We start from the raw sequence: 22,646 nt of genomic DNA, 5'->3' as shown, positions 1-22,646 counted from the left end.
TGAGGCACTCAGTCATTACTGGTTTGGAAGTACAATTAATCCACCTGTTCTCTTGATTATACAGATGGCAAAGGCAACACAGGGAGCCGGCTTTATCTGAGGCTGTGCTAGAAATGATGGACTAGTCAGTCTTGTCTGGGAATAGCATGTCCTGATGCCAGGTCCCTGCTTTGGCCATCCTGTTGCTGTCTCTGCTATGCTTGGCTTTGCATCTGGGGTGCTGAGGAGTTCCACCTAGGGAAGTAACTGGAGGTAAAAACCTTTATTTTCTCTCCTTTACCAGCTGCAATTTTTTCTGGAAGTGTTTCAGATTAGCTCAGTCATTAGACTCTCTAATTCCTTCAAAAAAGGTTTGTTTTTGCTTTCATATACTGACAACATGCTGATGCTTGTCACTTGACTTGGCTGCACAGCACTTCCCATGACCCCAGTGAGATATTTTGGAAAGAATATTAAAACAAGCATAAATTGGCCCTGAAGGAGAGCATGTTCAGTAAGTGTGTGTTGCAAGCACTTACGTCAAGGAAGCTAGAAATCTGTGCAGAACTTTTCTCTCCCCAAAAACCTTGTCATGAGGTAATTTTCTGAGGTGCTGACTGCTGACACGAAAGGACCTTGATGCTGTTTATGCAAGATCTAGTTGGCCTTCCTTCTAGCATTTACAGCACCCTTGTTGATCCCACATATCAGTGGAACAGAGGAGGCTTTGCTCCCATCTCTTTGGGAGCATTGCACATCTGCCTGGTACTGCACAACTTAGGGTTCTGTCACACAGTTGGTTTGCCTATTCAAAGATTACTGACAAAGCTGCATGGGGTCAACAAAATGTGTGTCCATCTTGGTCACTGACCAAAGGCAAGGATAACTAATGCAAAGCTATGAGAGAAAGAAAAACCAGAAACATGTGCGTGTTCCTTTTTTGCTCCATCTTAGCAGGTTTTGTTTTCTTTTTGCCGAAGATTGCAATACCTGATTGCTCAGAGCAATTGATTAGTTTAGGAAAAAATAAGCAGACTGTTTCAGCTATCTTTAGCTGAAATGTAGACCAACCTATTTTTTTGTGTTTCTGTAACAAGATGTTTCATGTTGTTCAGGCTGGGATCCTAAGCAGAACTGACTACCAGTTACTGTTGGGTTTCCAGTCCACTCACTAGGGCAGAAGACCTTTTGGTGTGAGATCCCCTGTCCCAGTCTCCTTCTGCAAAGACTGATGCCCAGGTGCTTCACTCACCAGGTGTTGTGCTATGCTTGTCTCCATTACATTTTGTTGTAGAAATGGTGGGATGGCTTCAAAAGAGAAACCTGAAAGACATAGGTAGCATTATCTGATGGTTTGGTGATTAGGACTCTCTAATGGGAAGGGTAACGGGGCAGATAAAAATACATGAACTTGGGATTCCCTCGTACATGATGAACAACCAGTACTGGGGCTACTCTGCCCTGGGTAATAGGGCCCTCTAACTGTCTCTGCTGAAGCTGCTTTACTTCATTTCCAGTAACTCCTGAGGTCAGAGTAAGTGTGGTTCCATGGCCAGCTGCTTGGTGCAGCCCACGCAGAACCACCTCTCTTCTGCAGCCACAGGAACAGTCTCCGCTCCCTTGGGAATCCAGACATTTTGTCTGATTCCTTTGGCTTTTGTAGAAAATGCTCCCCAAGGGAAATTATTTGTTTTCCACCTAATAAAACATTTCACTTAATCTGAATCCAAATGTTTTCAATTTGCCAGATATTCCAAAATGTCAGCCTCAGGGCGACCCGCAACACTACTTCCTTTTTTTTTTTTTTTTTTTTTTTTTTTTAAATAGTCCATGACAGAACAAAATTAATTAATTAGTGCTTCAGCCCACCTCCTCTCATGCTAAAGGCAAGGCGGCAAAAGTATAGCAGCGCTATCTCCCTTTCTTGGCGCAGACAGCCGTACAAAATGCTGTCGGGCTCAAGGAAGCACTGTGACTGGGGGGAGTGACACGGGGGCACCCACTGACCCTGAGGGCTAGCTCGTGTTTGGGAGGGTGAGTCACACCTGGCTGTTTGCTTCCCAGTGAAAAAGTCACCCTGCAAAACAAGAGGTGAGCAGTTCATGGGTTCAGGGCTGTCCTCAGGCAAAGGGGTGAATTTCACAATAACATCTGTTGTTCGGGCACCTTCCTCTACCCACAGACAGCTGAACGGACTGCTGAGGTCCTGCTTCACAACACTGAGGATCGCAGTTCCTGCTGTCGTGACAGTGACCTTCCTCCAGGCACCAAAGAAAGTGTCCAAGGAAGGATGTGGTGACACCACAGCCTCAGTTACTTTCCTCCCCCTGCAGCCGTTGCCTCTGGCTCTCTTGTTTCTCAGCAACTCTGCCTCTGGTATGATGCCTGTGTGTTATGTTTTTACTCATCAGTCTTTTCTCTCTTCATCTGTTATTCAGCCCATGATAATGTCCCTATCCTCCTCACGAAGGCCAGGCAGGGGGAAGGAGGAACAAGCTGTCTTCTAGCAACACAGGAACATAAAGCTGCAGCCGCAATTGCAGTTACCAAGTGCATAAACGCTGTAATTTCTTTGCCAGTGCACAGTCCCCATCCAGAGACAAAGCCTCTGTAAAGCCCTGCTGGCAGCCACCCCAGCCAGAGACATCTGTGTGGCACATCCCTACAGGGGTGTAGAGTGGAGGGGATGACAGTCTCTACTCTGCAATTAAGGCTCTCATTTTGTCATTTTTATTCCCTTCTAGTGAAAGTCGGCAAAGCGCTTTACTTCTTCCCATCTCCCACCCCCACTGCAGTGCTTTATGTTGTTTGGGCACTCCCTTCCCCCTCTGCAGAGTGGCTGCCACCCCGTCCCCCTGTCCCCAGCTGCTCTAGGAGGGCTGGGTGACCTGCCAACCTGCCTGCCTTCAGATGAATGACGCACTTGCTTTCCCAACTGCTGCTGGGAGGCACTGTGCAGCCCAGGACGCTGCTGCTGGGAAATCCATGCGTGCAGCCCTGTGCTGAGACATAATGCAAAGGCTTAAGTATGTTTGTTTGCTTTGTGGGTTCAGAAGGGCTGCCCAGGCATTTCCCCACTTTTTTTTTTTTTTTTTTTTTTTTTTTAAATGAATCTTCTCTTTCTATGTCTCTGACTGTCAGTACACTGCTGCTGGACCCACATGGTGATCATTTGCCTGCCCAGCTCTCCTCTTCCACCTAACGCTGTGCTGCCAGGGCACTCCAAAGTGCTAAACTCTGAGCAGATGGACTGAACTGCTGAGCTGTTTGGATACACGCACAGGCTGCTTGCAGGATGTTACTGATCTGGTGTGATTCAAAGATTTCACAGACACTGAAATCTGGACAGACCCTGGGAAGAAGTCAGATCTGCTGCACTTCACTGTCCCATTACACCGACATGCGTTGCAAGTTTTCTCTTTTCTCGTTTGACAGATGGTGTTGTACATCTTCATCCTTCCTCCTAGTGGACTCACATAGAAAGATCATCTCCAAGCAGAGCTGTATTTCGCAGCGTCCTAAACAAGGAGTCACCAGGCAGAATGAGTCACTAGTGCAATTTTCCATAGTTTAATCTAAACTTTTAGGGCCTGATTTCATTATTGTTGCTTACATTGAGTGGTTTCTTCCTGCGTGCTGAAATCAGCATGATTACTTGTGTCACTTCGGTGGAAGATTTTTTTAAAAACACAGGTTGTTTTAGGTCAGAATTCAATTAGGGGAGTGAAGTACAGGAAGAAGTGCTGGACAGGTAAACAGAGCTGGTGAAGAAAGATGCCTTCACACAACCTTTCCTCTGTCATGTGTACTTTTATGTTACTTAAGCATTTGAGCGGTTTAGTAACTTCTGCAAGCTCCAGGCTGGAGCAGACAGGTTGGCATGAAGTGGGGTGAAGAGGTGGGATTCAGTGGGCAACTAAGAAATGCCACATCTCTTGTGGAAACATGCAGGCTTTTAGAGAGCAGGGAGTAGGATGCAGTGCTGTTCTTTACATTTTCTTTCCCAATAAATCCTCACTCAAGAAATGGAATAACTTCTCCAGACCATCAGAGCTGAGTACTCCAGAAAAAGAATTTAGGTCTTTGAAATTACGCAATGACCCAATGTCCTTTCCTCACACGGTATGAAACTGATCTCTGATACTTCCCAGAATCACAGATCACACTTTTCCCTCCTGTCCTCTCTTCTGCCTAAACACACCCAGTCCCTCTGCAGGATTTTTTAGTATATTGGCCAGTCTAACTTGAAAAATACTCTTGTCCTGAAGCTTTCAGACCTACTCTATTACATGATCTTTCTTCAGTCATGTCTGTCTTTTCTTTCTAGTCAAGTCCTTTTCACATGCATAAAAAAATCTTCTGCTTATTTTTGCCACATTTGCAGACTTACTAGCATATCTGTTTTGTCTCTCAGCCAAACGGCAGACAGCTCAGTTCTGACAGTCTAGCTCAGTCCTCTCTCTCCCATCGGTTTTTCTTCTCTGAATTCCCACTTTGATAATGTCTTACTGGTAATGTGCTAACCATAACTGAGCAAGAGTACCCCAGAGGACATCATCCACAGATCTTAACCAGAAGGATTGTCCCTTCTCTCCTTCAAGACATGAAGTATTTCCTCAGATTCTGTCAAAAAATCTTTTGCACAATAGCATCCCTCCCCCCACCACTGCAGACTAGACTTTTTCGGGATTAGCTGAGGAAGGCTTTGACCCCACCAGAGCTAGGGCAAGAGATGCCCAGCGACAGCAAATTGGGTGCTGGACCCCTGCTGCACTTGTGCCACAGTACTGACAAGTCAGGTTGGCTACTGTGCTCCCCAGTGAGCTCTGTCCTACTTCTTTTCCTTCCTTTATCCCTCTTCCTCTGATCCTTTTCTCATGGCAATAGCAGTTCAGCCCCTTTTTCTTCGCTCAGTAACTTTTTTTTTTAAAATTCAGTTCCATCTTCCCACGCTGCAGAGATTTTTTTTTCCCATGCTGGCTGTATCACTCTATATGGAGACCTTTCTTTTCCTGTAACCCCTGAAAGTGTGAGTGAAAACTATAGCATATATTCAAATATTTTGAGAAAGCATATAATAATAAAAAAACCTAACTAATTATTACCAGCGGCTTCAATGTTCTAATTTTCAAAGCAATTAGATAATAGAGTAGGTCAAGAATATGCCTGTCCCACTTTTCATTTTCTACTTTTCTTATGTCCTATTTCTGTAGCTTTTAATCCTCGTAACAGATAGTCTGTCAGGAGTAAGGGTGAATCCCTTGAAATTAGTGTACTTGGAAGGCCTGGAGTAGCTTTTCCCTTGGCAAGCACTAGCTTTACCTAACTGCATAATCAGTGTGAGTACTCTCTCTGGCAGCCTCTGTGACCCATAAGACCTCTCAGATTGTTATTTGCAGTAGAAATTGTGGAGTTTAAAGCCTGCATTTCAGACTGAATGAGTCCTGGTTGTTAAGCTGAGGCACAGGGGTGATGCATAAGAATTGCCCTTGCACATCATCTCAGCTACTTACAAGCACTGGTTGGTATTTTTCCATGATGCAGTAGCAACACCTAGGTGAAATCCAGAGGAGAGGGGAAGGGAAGGAGAGCAGAAGTCAACCAGGGGAGAGGTTGGATTATGAAGAACAGACTAGAAAAGGGAAAACCTTCCCTCCTGGTTTAGCACAAAGCAAACAAGGGGTGGCGAGGGGGGTAAGTGCAGCTGGCAGAGCTCCTCTTCCCAGGTCTGTGGGCAGAGCAGTGGTGCCTGGGGCTTTGGCAGGTCCCCTGGGGACAGCAGCTGTCACTGCTTCCTCTTTGGCTCTCTGTGGAAAAGTCTCATGGGCTACTCAGGCTCCATCTGCTCTCTGTTTATACTGCAATGTGCTCCGCAGGCCCATACATGCAATGCACCCATCAAAACACGGAGTCTCTGCAGAGCAGATGTCACTTGTGACTCGGCGTGCTGCACTACCGGGGTGGGCATAAAGCTGCTGCCTCCTGCCAGAACCTCTGCCGGCTCAGACCGCCCCTGAAAATGCAAAAAGCTCTGATCAGAGGTTTGTTGTTGCTGTAGGTTTGAAACATGTTTGTTCTTCTCAGTGTCTGGTGTCCTCAGGGATCTGACACAGAGGTGTGAAACTCTACGCGGTGCCCCGTCTTCTACAATATTTAACAGGCTATAGAAAGCTAAAAGTCAAAGAGGAAAGGTTGCCCTCACAGGGCGAGTGCGCCAGGCCAGGCAGGTTCTAGAGATGGGGCTGAGCTTGCCAAGTTCAAACCCTCATCCGAGGATTTGTTTGGCTTCATTATTGTTCTGATGCAGTTGTATCTGGAAGGGGGCTTTGGGCAGGTCCTCCTTGCTCCTTTCTTATAGAGATTAAAACTTTCAGGTGCCTGCCCAAACTGTGACCTGAAATTCCAGGTCAGAGCCTGCCTTGCAACCCAGCCCACCCATGGAAATGGGAGCGAAATTCCCGACACCTCTGGCTGCCTGAGCTGCTTCGATATTTACTAAGTTCTCCCACACAAAGTCCTCTGAGAAAAAATCCGGCTCTGGATCTCTCTGCTCTGCACATTTTTTTCGTCTCAAAACAGTCAGACTTGATCAAAGCCAGTTTGACAAAGCATTTGTGAACTTGAGCAGACCTGGCCTTTGCTGCAGTTTGTAATGAAACCCCAAACCAGCGGCGTCTCAGCTGTTTCCAGGCTGGGTTTCGCTCAGCTGCTGGGACCCAAGCGGCCTGAGCTGGTTGGGTTTAATTGCTATGGACGCCGTACTCTGTGCAGTAGGACACAAAGTGGAAAACAGGCTTTCAGCCCCTCGTACTCCTGACAGACAAACACAAGAGGGGTCCAGTATCTCCAAACGGCAGAGGGTTTGGATGGGAGTCACAGGGAATTTGCAGGGGGAATTCTGGTGGAGCTGGGTTTGCACAGGGGCCAAGCGCATTCCTGGTGCAACACTGCTGACGTCAGCATCCCATGCCTTGTTGAGCGTCGGATCCTTATTCGTATTTTCTCCTGAGCTCATATGGCCTGGCATCTGGTTTGTGCTTTTGTTGCTGCAGCTGTTTGCTGGTCTGGCTGCTTCAATAATTCCCCCAGTCCCTGGAATACCCACCCGCAAGCCCATCTCTAGAGCTGTGTGATCGCTCTGTTAAACACACGCTTCCCAGATTGGCTCCCTCTCCCCAGACTAATTCATCTGACTAATTATCCCCTTTGTTGATGCTAGTTTGTGGTGAATGCAGAAATTTGGTCATTACAATTTGTTCTATTCTTGAAAATTCCAAAGTCATCGAATAATGATGAATAGAAAAAGCCTTTTGTTAATTCAAATTCAGCAGTGGACAGTAGCAGCCCCTCTGATGGACCTCGCATGTGAGGCTGTCTCTCCCAAAAATGTGAGGCTGCGGAAGCAGAAATTCGGCTGCTTCAGGGAAGTCAGGCAGGAAGCTGCCCCGTTGTCCACTGCTGCAGCAGGTACCGCTCGCAGGCACTTTCCTGAGCAAAATACTGATGAATTCTCAAATGGGAAGGATGAAGGAAAACTGCTGGGATCTAAAAAGGGGGGGGGGGGGGGGGGGGGGAAGAATTCTCTTTGTGGAAGTGGTTTAGAAAATGAAATGCCTACCAGGGTGTACGGCACCATCTCAGTGCAGTGTCAGTCTAGCAGGACTGAAAGGCAGAAACTGCCACCCTGGCTTCAACCAAGAGCTCGTCACTGGGCCCAGCCTCTGCTGCTTCAGAGGGCAGCATAAAATGCTATTAAAATAGACACTGGGTAGCACCATGTTAATAAACATGTTTAACTACGGAGATTACTTCTGCTGCTTGCATAAATCTCCACTGGATTTTTTTGCATTCCTGCAAGCACTTTGTCTCAAGCAAGTTCTCAGGACAAGGTCCATGTCTTTCAAATTCCTGTGGAGCCATCTGTGCAACTGTGCTCTGCTCATTATAACTCAAAATACTTTGCTTCAGCTCTATCTGTTTCACTAGTGAGCAGCAAGCTCTGTGGGTGGGTGGGACACTTGGAGCTGCTTTGACTGGGTGCTCTCTGGGTCTTACATTTTAAAGTGAGGTCATTAGGTATGCCTAAATGATGTCTTCCACAGTTACGCATGGCTGCCCTCTCATATCCTTGCTAACCTGCTCTCTTTCTCTTCTAAAAGAACCATTTCTTTGGATCCCTCTATGTTTTCATATGGACGAGTTTCCAATCTTCCTAGTGCCTCCTTCATCTTTTTCTATTTTTAGTTGGTTGTTTCTTTTGAAAAAGAAAACTGAACACAGTTATTTCAGAGGATGGACTACTATCATTCACTTTATTATATTTTCAGTATTATCTTTGTGATCTTTTCAGCATGCCTTAAGATTGATGGTGGGTTTTGACCACTGCTGAAACTTGAGCAATATTTTTACTGAATAATTTGTAAGTGGTTTAATTTTCTTTTTAAATTAGTAAAGGCAGTTTGCCTAGTCTCCTGTTGCCCAGTTCTCTCTGCAGGTTAGGACCTTCTGAGACTTGCAGTTGCCATTTCTTGATGTTAGGGGTAAATAATGCCAACCCTAGTTCAGATACTTCTATGCCAAAAATAACTGCTTAAGCCAGATTTCCACCTGCTGCCTTTTTGCTGAAGTGGGTATTTTGAATTTATCTGGATTAGCATTCCTATCCCAATATCACTTAATTATGGGGAAACTAGGAAAAAAATATCAGCACCTTCTTATGCATCTCTGAGAGCCACCCCTACAGCAACTCATAGACATTTCTGCTTTCTAGAAAACATGGCTACAGTGAGGTTTTGGGTTCATGGAAAGTAAGTTAAAGATATAATTCCCTGAAAGAACATAACACATTGACTCCAAGTCCTTGAAAGCATTTTTATCTTAGGACACCTCCAAAATGAGATCAGATCTTTTTGTTTCTGCCATCTCCTTGACTCTTTCTTGAGGCCATAGTGATCAAATTCTCACCTGGTGCTCTTTAGTGGCAGATCTTAATCATGTTCTTAGGGGCCAGTTCTGTTCCGTCCAGAAGCCACCACCACAGCTACTGTCTCACTGACCACGTTAGAAAGAAAAGTGAAGTTTGAAAGACAGATGGAGTTAATTCCCTTCTGATCTGTAGATTAAAGGTTGCAATCTCTTCCACTTGTCTTAAACATGCTGGATTAAAAGAGATCATTTTATTATTGAAATAAAGCTATTAGCTCTGGGGCTTCTTGTGGTAGGTCTCTGTTAAGTTTCTTCTCCAATATTGTGTGAGATGCAAAGTGACTTTTGCTGAAAATATTTGCTGTGGTTAACTGTAGGCAGGATCTGTGAATCCAGAATCAGCCAATGGTGGGAAAAAAGACCAGTGAGACGTGGTCATGCAGAAATGAAGAGAATTCCTATGAATGGAAGATTCCCATAAAAGGCCACACACTGTTACCTGTTTATTTCCATTTGTATCCCTGGCAGGTTTGAGATTGTGCTGGATCGTACCGCTTTTTCACATTCTTTTCTATGTATCGTTTTCTCCTCTTCCTCTGCCCCCTTCCTCCCATCTCTGGTATTTGTGTTTGAGTTAAAGCTGGACACAGTGGGAGAGAGATTTGGGTTCCCCCCTCCTCTTCCCCTCTGATCTCTCATCTCTTATTTATGTCTGTAAATGTTTTGCTTTTTTTGATGTACATTTGCCAGAGAAATGCTGGGCCCAGCTCCAGGCAGTCTCATTTCCCTCTTCCATCTTGAGACATTCCAGACTTGAACAGCATGAGCTTGCACAGCTAAATATTTAGGAGAAAGCAATGAAGCTGTGTCACCAAAAAGCTCTGAATATCCCTCAGAATAAAATGAGATTATTTAGTATGTGCAGAAAAAGATGTATCACACCTTTTCTACGAAGCAGTCTTGGAGCAGACTGGGAAAAGCCTATGCTTAAACCATCAACCATTGTGATCAACATAGCATCTCACTTGAGTCTCCTATCAGAGGAAGGTACCACCATACTCAACTCATTTCTAACCCCAGACCACTGAAAGTTCACAGTGTGGTGCTGATTTCTCAAGCTGGTAGGGTCCCAGACCCCTCCTGGCACAGATCAACTTCTTTCACTGAAGATCAGCATCTTTGTGTTTCTTTAGCACATTCCTCTTTAACTCTTTCTATACTTTCTACGAACATGGAGAGAAATCATGAGAAAGCACACTTCGCTTGGAGTACAGGTGCTGTACAGATCATCTTTCTTGAGACAAATGTCACCTACTGTTATGAATTCTGAATCTGGCACCAGTGACTCTACCTGCAAAGGTTTCAGACATTTCTAAACCTCTCTTACAAGTTGCCCCGGAAGTTTACCAGAGGTAACCACAGCCCGCAGGAGTGATGACCTTCAGCAGAGGAGTAAAGCAGACAGCTAGGACCATCTGCCTTACACTGTTGTAGGCAATTTTGACAGAGGCTGTGAACCAGAGCACAAAGTCTGAAAAAAGAACCAGAGGCTTGGAGGAGCCTCTGGACATGAGTGCTTGTATGAATCAAGATCCAATCCTTCAGTTTGGACATGTCCATGAAAGCAGCTCTTTCTCTTCCACTGTCACATGTCCTGGACATGATGGCAGTAGAGGAAATTGAAAGCAAATGGGATTCTGGAGAAAGAGGTCCAATTTGTCCTCAGTGATGCTGGAGTAATTCCACATGGAGGGTCCTTCATGTCCAGATAAGCAAGACAAGACAAAGCCCGTCTGCCTGCATGTGCTTGCCCTGCCTGGTAGTGGCTAGAGCATGCTGCATCTTCCAGTTGCCTCCTGCCCATCATAAAGGTTTTTAACACTTCTCTAATCGAATAAGGACAACACTATCTAATCAGTTGCCTGTCAGCTGGCACAGGTCTTGAAACAGTTTGGGAGAGGGAGGACAAACACTGCACACCTGCTTCCAGCCTCTGCCCAAGACACATGATCGGCAACATCAGGCGCTCCCACTGTTTGTTTCTGAGCTACAAGCAAGTATTAAAATAGGGCTACTAGTTACACAGACATACAATATCTTTGCACCAGCCTGGCCCAACATTTGACTTGTTAGCACATCAGTCTTATGGAAAACATCTGAAGCCTGGTCATACATGAATAAATATTCCCAGTGGATGAGAGGGAGGGAAAGGGAGAGAGGGAGAGCTAAGCCAACAGCTTGACTGAATGCAAATGGGAAAGAAAGTGAAGCAGCTCTGCACTGCCAAAGTCTGGATTTTTATGTCAACCTTGTGATAGTTTGTGCTTTTCTTAATGCTCCAGCTCCATGGAAATCAGTATTTGTTTATTCATATTTAAATAATGCATTCCCAGCTCTTGTGTTGGTAGTGTGAAGCTAGAAGTGCAGTGAGTCTAAACTCACTAACATCCTGAAAAAACACCAAATTTATTATTATTTCTCAAAAAATGGAGCTTTAAGGCAAGTCTTCTGGAAAAGGAGAAGTCAGAATGACTGGTTTTGAATGTTTGCTAACTCAATATATTGATAATAAAATCTTTGGTGGAAAACAGATGCTGATTTTAATTTCTGGTTTTATTAATTGGAATGGGGGATACACAGACCTCAGGGAATTACATATTTTTGTGGATATTAACATACACATTTTTCTTTTAACTGAGCAGCTGATGGAGAAAAATATATGAAAGCTGTAAATAAAAATTCTTTTCTTCCTTTCTTCTTACACATTGTTCTGTAAATAACTACAATTGGTTTTGGACTAGAGGCCAGACCTTGACCACTTAATCAGGGGATCACCTGTGCTTTTTCCCCAGCATCACTTGGGAGCATCTGGCACGTTCTCCACGTGGGACAGGCACGTGGCTTGTACCTGAGTTTGGAAGGGAGATGGCAATGATCTCTCACTCCTCCCCCAATGGTTTGGAGCACAAGAGGGAGCCCGGTGAGACAACATGGCTCAGAGGTGACTCCTGCTTTGGCACAGGAGGTCTTCCATGACAGTGCCCTCCGCTCCTGGAGACATGTAAGTGACAGATGATGCTGCCTCCTGGGTACCAAGCAACCACTGCCATTTAGCAAAGCCCCTGCCTCAAAGGTTGGTAATGCAAATGAGATTTGGAATGGTTTAAAACTAGCTACTACTATCAAAGCAGATTAACATTAGCTTAAACAGATTCTGGTGCTTTCTGAAAGAGGTATCCTTCCGTCTGCAAAGAGGTTCAACGTATGCTAACAAGGAGAGCTGCTCTGGAAATCTGTGCTGCCTCTCTGAACATAACGGTATTCTGATTTCTCTCTTTTTTTGTATGTTTGAGTTCAGTGAAGTTTAAGGAGTTTCATGGCAATAGAGTGAATGAAATCTTATCCATCAGACTTGAAGCAGCCTGGGCACAGGCAGAACGCACTTCCACGTATGCTGCCTCTGCTTGCCAAAATATTTCTTGCTTCCAATTGGAAAGAGGCAGGTTTCCTTGTGGGATGAACAGCCTGCTTCAGTCATGACCTCTGAGACAGCAACAGTCTTAATGGTTTTTCTGTGTGGTATTCATAATTTCTAAATAACTGGCTTGAAATGTAACTAATTTCCTTCACAAAAGTTAGTGTAATTTTGGTCATTTCTGAATCAAAGCAGTTTCAGCCAAACTGAAAAATGGGAAAGCAGAGGGAAGAAAGATGGTGATAATGCACACATTTCAAAGGGAAGGTTTATGTGTGTCCTCCTTGATAATTACCCTATTCAGTTGCAATGGATCCAAAACTGCAGAGGAGAAGAGGTGAAGGGACATGAACTAAATCTGGATATTAACATAACTTTTTAAGGGTAGGCTCAAATTTCGGTTCAAAGCAAAGTCTCTTAAGAGTGGGGAAGATACTCCTGGAGCGTACAGTCAGATGATAACAGGACAGACTGAAAGGCTGAGAATGGGACGCGAAGCCTTTTTTTTTGTAAGTCTTTGACTTGCAGGTGAGATCATGTTTCCTCTCTCCCACCTGTCCTTGATTTACAATGGATGGAGGCTGCTACTACAGTCTTGGTCATAGACACCTGACTCAAGTTCAAGCCAAGCAGCTTCCATCTTTAATACCTGTGATCTCCATTTCCTCTCCTGTGTCAGCAAGGGTGGCGATGAGCCTGGATACGTTCCAGTAGTCTGGATGGGGGGGTTAGGTGGAACTGGCCTCTGCTCAGTTTCTGCTGCACAACTTCCATGGCACAAAAGCAGTTCCCTTTCTGAAGTCTTGCCAGATGCAATGAAGACTAAAATAGAGACTAAAAAATTTCTTTCATCTCTTGCAGTCACCCACCAGTTTCAAGCTGGGCAGCATGGGGAAAGTTTCCTTTGTCAACTGAGTATGACATGCTCCTTCTAGGATGTATGCAGGGCGCAAGGACCCTGACTCAGTTCACTGGCACTACACTTACCTACTATTTTTAAAAATTACTTACAAAACGAGAGCAGGGTTTTTTTGCTCCCACCATGTATCACATTTGGAAAATGATGTCAACATGTCAGCAGCAGAGACTGGCTTTTGGCAGGCTTGAGAGTCCCTGCAAAGTGTGCCAGGCCTCAACTTGCCAGAGATTTCTTAGCATTGGAAAGAGGAGTCTCAAGTATTCCCTCAGGCTCTGGGATGGGAATTTACTGTGACAGTCTCAGGTTAGGAGGTAATCTCTGCAGAAACCCTCTAGTCTTCGCAAATCTGGTGGCAAACATTGTTAGCATTGGCGTTCTTCAAGGCACTGACATCTGATTGTTATTGACATGTAGACCAGTGAGTAGCTGAGCAGCCTGTCACTTGAAGATGGAGAAATTTTTTCTTAAATGTTTTTAGAACCTTTTGTGAAGTTCCCTAGAATGAATCACTGTTTAACAACAGCTCAGTAAACATCATAGTTAAAATGACTGAACACAGTACAGTTTGAACTGAGATGGAGTTCTCAAAGAAAAGATTTGCCAAAAACTGCAAAACAAACTCTGTTCTTTTCCTTAACACAATAAAACCCCTGTCAGCCTCTGAGGAATCTGATTTTCAGAAATTTCTAGCAGTAGCTATGATTTCTAAATGTTCTCTTCCACCCCAGAAGGCTCACACCTGATGATTAATAACCAGTGCACATGCTGCTCTTTAAATACTGCAAGAAAGGCACGTGACCCTGGCCAAGGGCACAAGGACACAGCCTCTGATTGGGAAAACCTTGCAAGGGGGGGTGTGATTCTCACACATGCTTTTCTGGGAGCTCCTTGATGCAATCTGAGTCTAATGAACACACCTGACAAAGTAAACAAACACAAAAGAGCACTTCCTCAGCCTTTTTGCCAGAGTTATAATTGCAGCTGTGCCCAGGATCATAAGGCAAAATCTGACTGGCTGTCCAACAGCCTATTTCTATTTCTGCCAGCAAAGTCCACAGGTAAGAGCAAAATATTAGGATCTTACTCCAACTGTGTTTGGCTTCAGCTGTAAGGTATGGGGAACTATTTTTGTTTGCTTTAGACAATGGGTATAGTTAATTTCTGGGGTATCCTAGTTCTGGATCAATGATGCTGTTGTTGCTGTGGGGTACTGAATTTGGAGAAGACAGCCAGCATCTCTTGTTGGTACTTTTCTGCACATGTTCTTTCTGACCTGTGACAAGTCACTAGATTGCTCTATGCCTCTCTTTCTTAGATGTAAAGTGGGAGCAAGCTGCATGACTGTGTTGTAAGGTTACAGTCATAAATGCGCATGAGGCATTTACCTACTTTACAGCAGAAAACAAGATTGGTATGACCAACAGCTGTATTTCTAAGAGTAATTTTTTTTCCCTCCCAGTGTTTTTGGAACTGGACCAGCGTAGTGGGATGACTGTTAGTCAACTCACCATTATTTGGCTGGTAGGGGAGAATACACTGGATGTTGGGATGGAGTGCTGCATGTTGGACCAAACCAGCCCAGGACCAGCAGATCTGATGAGCTTTGTGGCAGCCTCCTGGATGGGTCTGCACCACTGTCATGCAGGGTGTGAGAAGAAACAGTGGGGTCTGGCAGAGATAATGAGGTCAGACCTGGCATTGCGCTGATGTGGTTGTTCTGCTTGAGGACTGGGTTGGCTCAGGACCAGTGTCGGAGGGAACGGACCTCTGACAGATTGGAGCTGGCTTTGTGTAGCACTGCTCGGCACACAGCGCAATCCAAGGATTGCTGAGGCACTGCTTAGATACGTCTTCGTGTTCACTTGATGAAGTCCAGTGTTGAGGGAACTGGCTGAGACAGCTGCAGAAGCGTTAAGATTTATTTCTGAGATATCATGGGAAATGGCTGAGAACACAAAATGTAGGAAAAAGTGCATATAATGATGGTCTTTGAAGAAAGGAGAGAACAAGGTGAAAAGAACTGGGTAGTAGTCAGCCCAGTTCCTGGAAAAAGTGGAACAAATGAGCCCTGCAGTAAACATATACAAGATAATGAGGTGATAAGTTGCAGGCATACAGGCCTGTCAAGAAGAAATCCTATCAGAGCAGTCTGCCCTCTTTTTTTTCTGACAGAGTAACCAACCAGGGAAGAAAAAGGATATGCCCTATATTCTGAGTTGGGTAAGGTTTTCCATGCTTCTTCACGTTATACTCATAAGCCAGCTATAGACATACACCCTAGGTGAAACTCATGGAATATGGGTGCACAGCCCCATGGAGAAGCCTGTTCACTGAACAGCCCTCTGAGGTTTGCATCAAATGGGAAGGGAGCAATGAGGGAACTGCAGGGTTGCTCACCGGTCAGTCACTCTTGTCATTAGTGGCTTCGTAAGTGCAACAGAGGTAATGCTTATCAAATGTGATGGCAGTGTCATGCTGGGGGGCATGCAAGCACATGGGAGAACTGGGTCAGAATTCAAAGGGGTCTTCAGGCACTGGAGGACAAAATGGATAAATATTTGATATGGAAAGGCACAAAATAGGAATGAATAATGCACTGCACAAATACAAGGTAGGCAATGGCTTGCAGGACAGCAGGTAGGGAATGTTTTAATGGTTATAAGGGATCACAAAATGATTGTGTTTCAAATGCTTTGCTACTGTTAAGAGGTCAACGTTATCCTAGGACAGACAGACATGAGTACAGTCTCTGGAACAGTCTCCTTTCTCTGCTTAGCACTGGTGGGGTTTTGGCTGAAGTGTTATGCCTAATCGTGGATGCCAGATTTCCCAAAAGCTGTAGGTGGGTTTGAGAGCTGAGAGAAGAACAACAAAAATAATCAGAAGTCTATAGAAGATATTATCTACATTTTTTGAGTTTCTTGAGAAGAGAAGGCTATATGCTAACCTCTCAACTTGCTACGAAAGGAAGACGACAAAACAGTTTTCTGTGTCAGTGGTAGATAAGACCAGAATTCTCCCTTACAGCTTCTCTTGTAGCAGGGCAGATAAGGGTTAGGCATTAGGAAACCCTGCTCATGCCAAATGTAGTGAAGCACTGAACAGGTTGCTTAGGCAGGCTGGGAGTCTTTTATGGGAGATTTCAAAAATTTTATGTCTTCCAGGAATTATGTCACAGTAGTGCTGCCACAGGTAGAGATGGAAATAACAGAAGAGAACAACAGAGAACCTGTATAGTATAGCTGTGAAAGCCACACAAGCCTTTGGGAAAGTAAGTTTCTCTTCCCATCTCAAGCTATTGGTAATCTTGAGGTGGAACAGACCAGTCCCTGCCAGTCCGTGCCAGACAAGCAGCAGGGGCAGGAGAAATCACTCAATAAGAAAAGAAGAAGAAGAGGTGCTTGGTAGCCCTGTTAGAAACAAAGGTAGCACCAGCACCTGCAGACTTTTGTTGACTGTTTCTGCTTTACTTTACTCTCCAAATACTCATGACAGGTTGCACAACTCTCAGGACAAGAGGATCCTCTCCCTGGCTTCAGTTTAAGTGTCTGGGGGCCACCAGCCTTAAAGGGAATTCAGGTTCTGGGTCCATGTGGGAAATTGGAAGGATTTCCAGTCTTGGGAGAACTGACTTCCATCCCAACCATTTCCTTCCCTGACCGTTTTTTTTTCATCCACACACTACTCTGAAGGAAAGACAGACTCAGCAGCACTGACAAATATCTACTTAAAGGTATCAGATCCTTGTGCTATTCTAACTTCTGGGTATGTTTCCTTTCCAGATCGCAATCAATCCAATGTGGTTGTTTGAATTCAAATGTTAGCATAAAATTTCTGCTAGCCTTACTTAAAAATGTATATCAGGCAGCTCAAAAACCTCCCTGTCATTCACTCCCTTGCACAGCCAGACAGCGATGATTTCCCCTGGCCCGTTCTCAGGAAGTTTGCATTAAAATAGTATTGAAAAATTGGCATTTCTTTTCTGGGCCGCATCAAGTTCAGATAAACATAGCTTAGCTGGATGAAGGACCAAAGAGCTGTACAGCACAGGCAGCTGGCGTTACGCTGTTCAGCAGGACTGATGTTGCCCCACAGCGTCTCAGGCTGTTTTCTGAGTGCGCTGGTAGTTACACAAGGACAATCAATGTTTCTCGGACCAATTACTGACTTTTTAAGGGCAACATCACTGAAGCTCTTGCACAAGATGGGGAGGATGAGGGAAGGAGAACAGAAAGATCTCCAGCTCTCATGAACTGACTGCAAAGGAAAGATTTTTAAAATAAAAACCACAAAACAAAACTATTTATTAGCAGTTACTGAGAAAGGATAGATAGCACTGACAGTATGTGAGGGGAACGTTCCCTTTTGAGGATTATACTTGGTTCAGGAAAGCAGAAGCTGAGCGCAGCTGACCTGGATGGGTACACTGATGCTGCCTTTGTAGCTCTCTGTTCAAGGCAAGCAGTGATGTGAGGTTTGTGGCCTCAGCCTGAGACACAAGGCTACCAGTAAACGTCAGCGTAGTTTGCTATTCTCAGGCCTGCCAGAGCAGAAAAGAAGGTCAGGATGAGGACGATGATCTGCTGTCAGTGCAGAGGCTGGAGCAGAATAGCTGCAGGGCTATGGCACGTAGGGTTGAATTCCACTGGCAGAGAGCACTGTGAAAACCAAGGACACCCATAGCAGTGGGTGCTGCACGCCAGCATTACAGCTCTGTGGGAAAGTCTTCTTTACGAACCTGGTTTCCCACTGTACAGAAATTTCTTAATTTCTCCTGTAATTGCAAATTTTCTTAATTTTTCCTGTAATTGCAAAAAAACTACACTGACGCACACACATAGACCCATGGTTAGAAAAGACTCAGTGTGAATGAACAGGTCTTGCTGGGGGCACGTTAGAAGTATCCTGCTTGGCTCTTAGCTATGCTACAGGAAACAAGATCCCAATTTCAGCTCATGTAGTTTTTTCCGGCAGAAGCAGTATAAACTCCTTACTGTTATAAATGAAAATACAGAAGAATTATCACCCATGGTTTTATCTAGAAATTTAATCATGACCATTTTCTGTATCAGACCAAACACGGAGGTCTCTGTGTCTATCTTTAGCATCAGATAAGGGCCAGCTAGCCTGCTTTTCGCCTTGCCTTTGGCTTTTCTCTTTTAAGGCAAATGGTGACAGATGCTGAGTACACCTTATCTAAAACTAGATAGACAAAAAAAATTATGGCAATTGAAGGGCACAGTCCAGCCAGCCACGGGGAGGGAAACGGGTTGATACCTGGTTTTGTTGTGTCATTACTTGGGGAATTTTATCTCTTATATTTACCTCAGTGATGCAATTTTGGTGTTAGCGTGTCCTGATTTTGTGGAGCAATATAGCAACACATATATCCCCACAGGTTGTTGCTGTGTTCCCGAGCATATTAGCTACTGTTTTAATATCCCTTTCAGGATAAAGGATATCTTCCAGGATAAAGGACAATACCATCAAAACACCTAAGTTTCTGTGATAAAAACAGTAACCTTATCTTATCAAGCTGAGATGTTTGTGATCTGCAGATGTGAGTTTGGAGGCCACAAAAGGAGCTGAAGGGTTATTGGCTCGGTGTCTGTTGGTTCTGAAATGACCCACATTGTTTTCTGGCAGCAAAGAGGAAGAAAACATTTGCATGTCTCCTTGCAAAGAACTCACAGTACAGACCAGAGCCAGCCCAAGAAGCAGCCATGGCCAAAAAAAGAAAAAAATCAGACAAATAAAAATGCCTGACTGGCTAATCTAAACAGCATGGCAAGAGGGAAGCAACTTTGAGTGCTCATTTTCCAGCTTTAGCGGGTACCTCTTCTTTTCCTCTACTCTCTTCAACGTGCTTTTTCCTTGAAGTCCTCTTCCAGTATCAGTGACCATGAAGAAGCTGCAAACAGAGGTCACTTCATCAGCTGCCGCACTGTGTGTCCTTCATGGTGAACTCTCTCAGGGCTTATTTCTCTAGGGCAATGCAGAATCTCTGTGTTTAGAAAAGGAAGGTTTCAACCAGTCCTGCAAGGAAATTAAACCTACATGTGAATCTGCAAGTGATGAGTGCCTTTGCTTGCCTTGGCCACGAGGTGCCTGGCAAGCCTTAGCGGCGAGATGGACAGGACGTGGAGCACTGCAAGAGCTTCCTGTACATATAGTATGACAAGTGTCAGTGTCATATGGAAAGTTAAATCTGTTTGCCCTAATAGATGCATTGGGTTTGATTTCTTGCCCAGGGCATCAGGCACCGTTAACTGTGGCATGCTGATCAGTTTAGCAGAAGTGCAATCTGCTCCTGCCCTGAAATTTGTCACCATTTCATCTGTAGCATAGTGTCTTACTCAGTCACGACTTACAAAAATTGTATTATGGCAACTGAATCTACAGGAATTTAGGTATCTTTGAAGAAGAGAATTGGCTTCTCTTCATTTTAGTCCTGTCCAGAGCTGGAATTGCAGAAGTAGACTTGGTCATAGGAATCTGGATCCATTTCCTTTCTTGAATCTTTCTAACATACGAATTTTGACACTCGGATTCACTTTAACTCTGTTTGTTACTAGCCACAGGGTTAGCCAGTACTTAGAACACCCCGAACCCAATCACTGCTTCCTGCTCCAGGGAATACCATTAATAGTTGCATAGGATGAGTAAGCAGACTTGGCTCTTACCAAAGTAATTTGCCCAGAAAGTAGGAAAAACACAGTTTCTCAGTTGTTTGTGTGGGTGGAAAACACTCAGCACTTCAGTAGCTCCCTCTGCGCGCAATAGGGTAGGTCCTGTGGGTCTGCCCAGAGTTTCACAGAAAACACAACGTGGTGTTTAATCAGTTACAAAATTGACACTTAGTTTAAAAAAAAAAAAAAAATCAGTCCCAGAAAAATCTAGGTGCTTAATAACCAAACTCTCCTTCTCTTCTGCAGTTTTCCTTGTCCAGCTCTGCTTTACAAAATTTTTTTGAAGACTGTCCTACTGCCCTCTGTGGGCTTTACTGTAAAGTACCTTAAATAACCCTTTGGGCACGTGTTGGGAGCATGTGTCCCTTGGAAACTTTTGCTTCTCGTCTCTCATGTCCATGTGCTGAAGCTGCTTATTAAAATGATGTCTTAATTTAACAAGACCAACAGTACCCCTGCTGTGCCTGCCAGTGCAATAAGAATCCTAAGAGAAGGCATCTGTAATGGTTGTCGGGGCTTGCTTGCTCTGAAAACCAGTGAGAAATAAACTCATCTCCAAAGAAAGAGACAGAGATGGAAGAATTCATAACGAGTTAGTAAGGAAGATCCTGGTACAGAGGAGATCGTGCTTTAGTTTTTGTCTAGGTGCTTTATTTCAGTTGATATTTTGTGGTTTTTCAGGGGCTGGGCTGAGGGTTTTTGCAGGAGGATTGAGTGGATAATCAATATTACTAATAAGGTTTATACATCAAAAACTTTGTGAAGCAGAAATGGTGTTTTCCAGCACTTCTCTACAATTTTTAAAGAATGTAAAAATAAATGCTGCTTGATGGCTTTAGCTGTTCAGTGCCCCTTGGCAATCTGGAGAATGAGATGCAGAACAGAGAGTGCCTGGGGGTGGTCTTCTGCACCATCTTTGGCCAGGGTGTCAGCTCAGATCCAGAAATAACAGAATTAAGAGAGCTTCAATTTGTTGTGGTTTGTCCAATAACAGTGGCAAAATCTCATCTTTATTTATATTATCTACCAAACTAGGTAGATGCAAGAATGTTTTTGTCTCGACGGTCTATTTGGACTTTAATTTCTAAACTGCAATTATTGCGAAGAATTTTTACCAGTGTCACCTCTCAGGAACTAGATCTGAGTCTGCTCAACTCATCTGACTCTGAGTCAGTCTGGAAACAGGCATTGGATGGTTGTGGTTTCGGTTATGGTAGTCCTGGGCTTTAAGTGCTGCCAGCAGCCACTACGTATCCCAGGGAATCCCTCTGATCCCTCAGATCCCTCTGATCTACAGCTCTGTAAGGGTTAAACCAGCAGCATCGTTTTTCCATGTCAGAGGCTGCTGAAAAGAGTTGTGTTTTACTCCACTGCAGCAGAAAATTCCTTTTATACCGAACCGTGGACAGTCACGTACTGAACTCCTGGAAAACAGGCCTGCCGGGCAACTGACCCTCCGGTTAAATCTCTCTCTGCTGCATTCCCAACCTGCCAAGGTCCCTCTGGTTGCACGCGCTCCTTCCCACCCGTGGGTTTCCACAAAAACCCGAAGCAGGTTGCAGACCCAACGTGTCCTGCGCAAGCTGGAGGAAAGTAGCCGGGGCTGGAGCACCCTCTGCAGGGACCTTCCTCCCATCACCGCGCTGGCCGCCAAGCTGCCTGCCTGGGCGGGGGGCTGCCAGAAACCCCTCCATCCTCCCTCCTCTCCTCCCGCAGGGTCGAGCTGGGCGCGGGCCAAAAGGCCAGAGAGGTTTTGCTTTGCAGAGCTGGAGCTCGGGGTATGTCAGCAGGGGAACTGCTAAATGCCTCTGCGCCGGGAGGGGATGCGCATGACCCTCTGTGGGAGAGGGGTACAGCGCACAACGATTGTGGCGATGCTCATTTTTAGCCATCCTCTTTGCAGCGCGAAGGCCTCTCTAATTTTAAGTCTTTTTATTATTATTTTAAAAAAAGAGCTGCTGTAGTTACAACAAAAGAATTTACTGTTACCATCTGACATTTCAGTGAGTTGCGAGGCCTCCGTTTGCTTTTGTGAAAGTTTTCCTTACCAAAGCTACTGTGATGGTTGGTTATCACATCTCCCAGCTGAAGGCCTGATATGCAATGGGTCCCCTCTGCTCAACTTGCAAATGTGCTGGAAATAAACAGAAAATTTGGCTTCCGGGGCTTTCATTTCAGTGCCGTCTGTGACCGTGTCATTGATCTAGACTCCAAATTTAATGAAAATTTATTTTGAATATCATTGCTTACAGACACTGGCAGGAGAGTTCCATGCTCTGATGGCTGTTATCTAAGATTTAGCTGATCGTCAACTAGTTGCATCAATGACTTGGAGACCTATAGTAAACTAAACAACAAAATAGTGAAGCTTAACACCATTTTTAAAAGTTGTATTTTCGGGATCGCATGTCACGGCTTGTTAGAAAAGGAGTTGTGGTACGCTGTTTGTGCAGGGAAGGAGTGCCCCATGACTGTGGCACTCGGCTGTCATCTGCTGAGATGAAACTGAGGCATGAAATTCCCAGAGAATAAGGAAGGTACTCTATGACAGTATTTGGTTTGCATTCCTGAGCTTGCTGCATGAAAAGGAAAGATAAAGAGGGATTTTTGTCAAACAAGTGTTAAAAGGATTAGCTTGCCTTAGATACATCAAATTAGG

At 44.6% G+C, this 22,646-nt stretch overlaps 2 protein-coding genes across 4 annotated transcripts in view; both read left to right on the top strand.

Moving 5' to 3' along the window:
- Positions 1–22,646, top strand: part of EXT2 (exostosin glycosyltransferase 2) — a 176,710-nt gene that overhangs the window by 42,207 nt on the left and 111,857 nt on the right. The gene's annotated exons all lie outside the window — the stretch shown is intronic.
- The window catches only part of LOC104635345 (1-aminocyclopropane-1-carboxylate synthase-like protein 1), a 28,398-nt gene continuing 17,601 nt past the window's right edge, over positions 11,850–22,646 (top strand). Inside the window, exon 1 of one of the 3 annotated variants that reach the window (XM_075754696.1) lies at positions 11,850–11,965. Coding sequence is in view for 1 of the 3 variants with exons in the window: in XM_075754692.1 (XP_075610807.1) it covers positions 14,206–14,356 (151 nt within the window). In the remaining 2 variants the exon portion in view is untranslated. Of the gene's footprint in view, positions 12,038–14,168; positions 14,357–22,646 lie in introns of those variants that run through there. The other 2 variants (XM_075754695.1, XM_075754692.1) reach the window with 2 other exon arrangements.

The sequence above is a fragment of the Balearica regulorum genome, chromosome 5 (assembly GCF_011004875.1).
Source record: "Balearica regulorum gibbericeps isolate bBalReg1 chromosome 5, bBalReg1.pri, whole genome shotgun sequence".
Lineage (NCBI taxonomy): Eukaryota > Metazoa > Chordata > Aves > Gruiformes > Gruidae > Balearica > Balearica regulorum.
This window is presented reverse-complemented; position numbering and strand designations above follow the sequence as displayed.